Raw genomic sequence first — 7,779 nt, 5'->3', positions numbered from 1 at the left:
AGAGTGCTAGGATTACAGGCGTGAGCCACCGCGCCCTGCCTTACCCATTGAATTTGCCCCTCTTCTTGTCACTCTCTATACATCACATTGCTCTGTGCATTTCTGTCATAATACCTATTACTAGCAGAATTATCATGTTTATGTTTTTGTTGACTTACGCTTTTCTGGAGTCCCGCAGGCTACTGAACTCTCTTCTGGCATATTGTATACAGACAGCCAAGAACAAATCAAACAAGAGTCTTGCTCCCATAGGATCTTGTATTCTAGCCTATTTATTGATCACTATACCTCTGGCACCTATATTATTTTCTGGTTCAAATTAAGCATTAAATATATATTTGTTTAATGAATGAATAAATGAAGTAATCAGTGCTTCAAAATATTTTTGATATGGCTTCATGGCCTTGACTATCTCACTCTGTTAGGCCAGCTTTGCAGCGGGGAGAGAGACTAGAAGAAATGAGAGGAATTGTCCCTCTGCAGAGCGTGCCTTGCTGTTAGCAGTCTGTGACACACAGGAAACACTGGTATTACCTCTATAGACCTGGAGTCTGCCCAAGTTGTGTCCTCTTTTTACTTTTTGTAGAGATGAGGTATTTATTTCTATTTTACAGTCTGCTCAAGAAGATTCAGAATGAGACCAGCAATATAATAGTGTCAGTGTGTTAATTTTTCTTTTTCACTTTTCAGGCTGGAGTAAAAGGGACATTGGGAAGACTAGTTGGAATTTTTGAGGTAAGCCTATTAAAATCCTCAGTACAAATGGTATCGTATTTATAACCATAGATATTAATGTAGGAAAGGTGCCATCTCTGTTTCAGTGAGTTTTCGAAACAAAGCAGCATCAGCAGAGAATAGCATGCTTTCCATTTTAAATCCCATAGTCTCCTCCTCCAAACAACTGGAATTGCTTTACCTATTCCTACCTTTCTGCCTCTCCTCCCAAGGTGGGAAGAAGGGTAGATAAGTGTAGAGAAAATAGAGGAAAAATAGAAGACAATTAACTGTAGCAAAGCAGGAGAAAACAAGGAAATAGGCCGTGGTAGACGGCAGAAGGAAGTGATGAATCAGGAGGGATAGTGGTGAGCGGGGTCGGAGGAAAAGGGGAGCTGTGCGAGACACTCAGCCCGTTTGCCTTGCCAGGGTCGCCGCAGCACAAGGCCTCTCCGTTGCTCACCCATCCACAGTCTCTCCTGTCCTGGTGTTACCAGCTGGTTACGTTTACACGGTGCCTTCTCCTTGCAAGGTCACAGCATTCCTGTGAAGCTGCATTTAGGGAAAGGAGGAGGAAAAGCAAGTGTAAAGATTTGGCTTTGAAAGTCTGTCCAGAGAACACACCCTCAAATCCAGGTGTGGTCTGTTTTAAATCACGTGCCCATGTTTGTAGGATGATAACAAGAAAAAGGAATCTTTGTGTCTTAAGCACCCTAGACATGTGCATAAGAGTCTGTTTCATTTTAAGTAATCCTAACTCTCTAAGGAAAAACTCTTCCTCTTTCTCTCTTTGTTCTTCAGAACCAGGAGAGGAAGCATAGGACGTATGTCTATGTGCTAATTGTCACGGAAGTCCTGGAAGACTGGGAAGACTCAGTAAACATTGGTAAGTTGTCACCAGACAGCCTCAGAAGGGCTCCCCACGACCAGCTCTTACATTACTCAGAAACAGAAATGGGAGTCTAATAAAGAAAAGAAATAATAGAAGGACCTGTTTAATAATAATTTTGAAAAGCATGTATATTTTGAACTTGAGAAAGTTAGTATTTTGAAATGTTCAAATGGAAGCTGAAGGTGGGTGTTGGGTACGTGGTCAGCTAACAGAAACATGGCCCATAAAAATAGGAAATATTGTTTCTGCTGGATGTAGTGGCTGACGCCTGTAATCCTAGCACTTTGGGAGGCCGAGGCAGGAGGATCGTTTGAGCCCAGGAGTTTGAGGCTGCAGTGAGCTCTGATGACGCCATTGCACTCTAGCCCTGGAGACAGAGCAAAACCCTGTCTCAAAAAGAAAAAATATGTTTAAGAAATGTTTCTAAAATCAAATTGGGTTCTTTCCAAAAAGGGTTGCACTTCTCTACTTCCTGAGCAGATCTTGATTAAGAGCCTGCTGCTAGCCTTGGGGACCGAAAGTGAGAGCAGGACCTTGGTCTTGTTCCTCATGACACTCATTCCTGTTGTTGGAGAAAACTGTTGCTCTGGTGGTGTGAGCCCCTCCAGAAAATCAGTCAGTAGATGCAGAGTAGTGGAGGTGGTTTCCAGTTTTATTCGTGTTGCCCTTTATGTGCACCCAGCTTTCTCCCAAAGGAGAGGAGCCACTTTCTTTAATCTATTGCATGTATATCTTTTAAACCAAAAACCGAGGTGGTGTAATGGTTGGCTCATGGTTTAATTGTTTACCTCTCAAGAAAAGTATATACTGGAAAAGTATATTAATTTCTGCTATAAACTGGCAAACAGGTAAGACTCACTTGTCAAAACCCCTTTCTGTATTGTTAGCGTTTGCCTTGCCATCATGTCCCCTCGTACTGTTAATCTGGGCAGTTCGTGGCCCTTTGGCTCTTAATGCCTTTGTGTCTGATGATAATGCAATATACTGAAGTCAGTAAATTCATTGTGGGTATATTGAAAACCGACTCCTTGACAGCCAGTGGTAGGGCCTGAAAAGGAGATAGAGATGAGTGTGGTGTGGCCCTATCTTCAGAGCGTTGTCAGGCGGGAGTCACACACTTGTGATATTAATTTTTAAGGTACCCTTGCTCTGTTAATATCCAAACAAGGTTATTACTTTGTACTCTTACTTCTAATGAAATAATCTAAAATACGAGCAATAAGCTTATGAGCTTTCCTTTAGATGCTCTTCCTAGCATTATCTTACTAACGAAAAATTGCATCTGAACCCTACAACACAATGAATGACAAGTGAGTGAGGGTGCATTCATCTGATGAGATGTTACACAGCTGTTAAACACCACAATTACGAAAGCTATATATCATGGGGAAATGCTTATGAAATAGTGTCAGTGAATGAAAAAAGCAAGGTATAGTTATACACCCTGATTATTGTGTGTGTGTATATATATATAGATATACGTTAAAATAGGAAATTGAAACGAAAACCAAAATGAGGTACTGATTTTCACCTAAAGAATTGGCAGTGATAAAGATAATGTCGGCCAGGCACAGGGGCTCACACTTGTAATCCAGCATCTTGGGAGGCCAAGATGGGAAAATGGCTTTCGGCCAGGAGTTCGAGACCAGCCTAGGCAACATAATAAGACCCCATCTGTACGAAAAATAAAAATAAAAAATTAGCCGGGTATGGTGGTACATGCTTGTAGTCCTGAGGCAGGAGGATTGCCTCAGCCCAAGAATTTGAGACTGCGGTAAGCTATGATCCCACCAGTCTGGCTTGGGCAGCAGAGGGAGACCCTGTCTCTCAAGAAAAAAAACGAAAAGATAATGCTGGTGAGGTACGGCAAGACTAACATCTGACACGTGTAGGCAGGATTGGGGATCAGTATTGGAGTAGCCCTTCTGGAAAGCAGTTTGGCAGTATATATATCAAGAGCTCTTGAAAGTTCAAATGCTTTATTCTTGTAGTCTTGTGTTAGGGATCTTTCCCTGGGAGGTTAAAAAAAGAAAAAAAAAAAACAGGGATAAAGACTTTTTTTTTTTTTTTTTTTTGAGACAGAGTCTCACTGTGTTGCCCTGGCTAGAGTGAGTGCCGTGGCATCAGCCTAGCTCACAGCAACCTCAAACTCCTGGGCTCAAGCGATCTTTCTGTCTTAGCCTCCCGGGTAGCTGGGACTACAGGCATGCGCCACCATGCCCGGCTAATTTTTTTCTATATATTTTTAGTTGGCCGATTAATTTTTTTCTAGTTTTAGTAGAGACGGGGTCTCGCTCTTGCTCAGGCTGTTCTCGAACTCCTGAGCTCAAACAATCTGCCTGCCTCGGCCTCCCAGAGAGCTAGGATTACAGGCGTGAGCCACCGCGCCCGGCCCCATCTTTACCATTTTTAAGTGTACTATTCAGTATAATAAATACATTATCTTCTTTTTTTTCTCCCCCATTCTCTCCCTCCTCCCTCTCCTTGTCGGCCTCTGGTAACCATCAGTCTACTTAAATGTAATACTTTTTTATAACATACAAAATTGCATAAGAAACAGTGTGAAGTAAACAAGAATCATTAAAAAAGTGACTCATACTGTGTGTCAGGTACTCTTCAGGTGCTTTACATGTGAATTCTCAGAACAAACTTGTGAGATAAGTCCTACATATTATCTCTACTTTATAGATCAGGAAAACAGGGCTCAGTAACTCGCCCAGGGCTGCACAGCTCAGGGAGCCCGTGACGTGATGGGTGCCCGGCACGCTGGCTTCAGAGTTCTGGTGCCTCCCACAGCCCTCTAGCAGGCCCTGTCAGGGTTCAGAGCACCTGAAAGCATGGTCTGATTATAGTTGTTTAAATACGATTTCTTTTTCACGTATGAATGGGAAAAAAAAACAATTGCACTGAGGTATTAAGAGTGGTCATTTCTGGTTTGTAAGATTATGGGGCCAGGCATGGTAGTTCGGGCCTGTAATCCCAGTTACTTGGGAGGCTGAGGTGGGAGGATTGTTTGAGAGGAGTTCAAGACCAGCCTGGGCAACTTAATGACACCCTATCTCTAAAAAAAAAAATCAAAAAATTAGCCAGGTGTGGTGGCACGCACCTGTAGTCTCAGCTACTTGGGAGGGTAAGGTGGGAGGATCGCTTGAGGAGAGGAGTTCAAGACCAGCCTGAGCAAGAGCGAGACCCTGTCTCTACAAAAAATCAAAAAATTAGCCAGGTGTGGTGGCACGCACCTGTAGTCTCAGCTACTTGGGAGGGTAAGGTGGGAGGATCGCTTGAGCCCAGGAGTTTGAGGCTGCAGTGAGCTATGATCACACCACTGTACTCCACCCTGGGCAACAAAGTGAGACCCTGTCTCTTTAAAAAAAAAAAAAAAAAAAAAAGATCATGGGTACCTAATTGTATTCTTTGTACTTTCCTCTGTTTCTCCAATTTTAAACAATGATATTTTATTACTTTTATAAAGAGAGAAAATAATAAAGGATTTAAAAACATACACTTGAAAGGAATAAAAAAATAGACTGAAAAGTTAAGAGTGATTGTATTGAGATTTTTTCTTTTTTAAATGTTTTCTATTATGTAGCTAAATCACTCCTATAAAAGTTTTTTAAAATAAATAACTGATTATAAGCCAGCCATTCTAGTAATTCTGGCAGCTGGTGTTCATGCTCGTTCTCGTGTGGTGGGCATGCTGCTGGGCTTCGGCCCCTGGAGCAGCAGGGAAGCCCAGGCCCGGGAGGGCGGGAGGAAGCCACTAGCAGCGCTCTTTCGGGAGAGCAGTTCTACACAGTTACTCTTAGCTCCTCGGCGTGCAAATTTCTCACCTATTTTCTTCATTAGGCCTTTGTATAATATTTGGAGCATATAAAATATGCTTGTATTACTTTTGTAAGAAAAATATAGGAAAAAAATAAAATACGTATTTAAAAAGTATTGAGGAGCATTGCCTTGATGTTTTCTTCAATGTTTTCTCAAAAGTTTTGTGCTCAGAAACCTCATTGCTTCCCTCTTGTACTAATTTCTTTTTCTGCCCGCCTCCACAGGAAGGAAGAGGGAGTGGTTTACAATAGAAGATGCCATAAAAGTGCTGCAATATCACAAACCCGTGCAGGCATCCTATTTTGAAACGTTGAGGCAAGGCTACTCGGCCAACAATGGCACCCCGGTCGTGGCCGCCACGTACTCGGTTTCTGCTCAGAGCTCCACGTCAGGCATCAGATGACTGAAGACTTCGTACGAGAAATGGAAATTGGAAACGAGACTGAAGTGCAGATCTCCCTCTCACCCTGGCTCTTCTCACTTCTCCTCACAGGCCTCCTCTTTCACATAAGGCATGATGGGCAGCAGAGAAAGGATGTATTGATAATGTTGCTGTTTGGTGTTAAGTGATGGGGCTTTTTCTTCTCTTTTTATCGAGGGGGGTGGGGGCTGGGTACGTAATTTGTAAGTACTTCTGTGCATGATCTGTCCCTCCTTCTCACACCCCTACAGTCCTCTGAAGATAGGCAAACAGCCTTCCCCTGCCTTGGATTCTGAAGTGTTCCTGTTTGTCTCATCCCAGCCCTGGCCAGACATTTTTCTTTTATTTTTAATTTTTTTTTATTAAAAGATTCCAATGTGAGATGAAAGTATTCAAGAATTTGTCCTACAATGTACTGTTTAATCCAGTAGGTTGGTCTCTTTCACTGCAGGATACATTTATCTACACATTATATACTGGGCATATAATATGTAAATAAATGACGTTTAGAAAGAGGAATTTAACTCTTTATTTTTTCAAGTTGTTGTTTTTTTTTTTAATTTGGGTGTTTCTGGAATTGAGAGCCTCACAATTAACTTACTTTTTTTGTTTTTAATACTAGTGACTAGGCAAGTGTCCCTATCTTCTCTCTAGTCCCCAGTCATTGACTGTAGTTACGTAGGATTCTACAAGAGTCCACCTACCTTCGTAGTGCTCCCAGGACTCGTGGCCTTCTTTTCTCTAAGCTGTGTTTCCATGCCAAGAAAGAAACAGGAAGAAACCTATTTTCTTTTTTATTACCAAGCCAGGAGCAAATGGCCTCAGCCCAGATCTGTAGAAACAATGATAGAGATTGAATTCTGCCCTACGTGTTGACACTGGGGTTTGAACTGGATTCTTGGGATTGCTGTCTAAAAAACTGGAGCATCGAGCACCATCTCTATCTTGCTGGTTTGGAATCTTTTCCATAATGCTACTTATTGCTGACAATGGCCTCTCTTGTCCATATATGCCTTACACCGTGCTGAACTGGATATTGTCCTCGTGCTCTTAAGCATCCAGCTGTACTTTGCAAGTGCAGCTACACAGTCCTGTCCGCACACTGGGTAACCACGTTAAGTTCCCGATAAGTACACAGGAAGGAAATTCAGGTGTTTGCTTGTCTTTGTAATGTTGCAGCACTTGTGATTGCACCATGGAGCACGCTCAGAATATTAAACTGCTCTTCCACCAGGATATGAAAGGTCCATCTTCTGAAAAGTACTGTGGGAAGCCACGTAATCATTTACTAGAGTGGCCACATAATGCATTGGCTCACTGCGGACTCTCTTGTTGGTTTTTAATACAGGTTTCATGCTGGCTTTATTTGCCAGTTGTATTGTTTAGTTGGGAAGTAAAAGGGTCTCGAGATGAGGGTGGGATTAGAGAGGGGAACACTGATTGATCCTGGCTTGGGACGGACAGGAGATTGTCACTGTACTCTTAGTGGCATCTCTTTTGTCAAAACATATCCAAGATGTGAAGTTAAAATCGTAGTTCTCCTTATTTAAAAATCCTAATAAATACTCAAACTTTGAAAAGCTTTTGCTCTTCCCTCCCACTAAAAGAAATGTGTATATCTGGTAGTGCTGTATCATTTAGTGTTCAGCATTTTGGAGAACATTAGTGGGTGAACTTTAAGCTTGGCTGTCTACTCTTAGTTTGCATCTTCTCTCCTAGTCTTGAAACACAGAGCCAAAAAGCAGTTGTATTCTTGGAATACCATCATACCTCTGGGGGAGGAATTACATCCCTAAGTAAGGGTCCCAGTGGATAGAAATAGCACCATGGGACTTGAGTCTAAACACCAAGTTGCTGTTCACATGTCCTACTTAAAAACGAACACACTGTTTCTTACTGCCTGACTTAGAGCATTGTATGGTTCTGT

At 42.2% G+C, this 7,779-nt stretch overlaps 1 protein-coding gene across 1 annotated transcript in view; it reads left to right on the top strand.

Annotated features, from left to right (window-relative positions):
- Positions 1 to 6,368, top strand: part of NUDT3 (nudix (nucleoside diphosphate linked moiety X)-type motif 3) — a 129,940-nt gene extending 123,572 nt beyond the window's left edge. Inside the window, exons 3-5 of the mRNA XM_012646604.1 lie at positions 691 to 735; positions 1,516 to 1,600; positions 5,656 to 6,368. Coding sequence (XP_012502058.1) covers positions 691 to 735; positions 1,516 to 1,600; positions 5,656 to 5,834 — 309 coding nt within the window. The 3' untranslated portion in view covers positions 5,835 to 6,368. The remainder of the gene's footprint in view (positions 1 to 690; positions 736 to 1,515; positions 1,601 to 5,655) is intronic.
- Positions 6,369 to 7,779: the final 1,411 nt, after the last annotated feature.

This window comes from Propithecus coquereli, unplaced genomic scaffold (assembly GCF_000956105.1).
Source record: "Propithecus coquereli isolate 6110/MARCELLA unplaced genomic scaffold, Pcoq_1.0 Scaffold248, whole genome shotgun sequence".
NCBI classification, from domain to species: Eukaryota; Metazoa; Chordata; class Mammalia; order Primates; family Indriidae; genus Propithecus; species Propithecus coquereli.
Note: the sequence above shows the minus strand (reverse complement) of the source record. Positions and strands in the feature narration are given on the sequence as shown.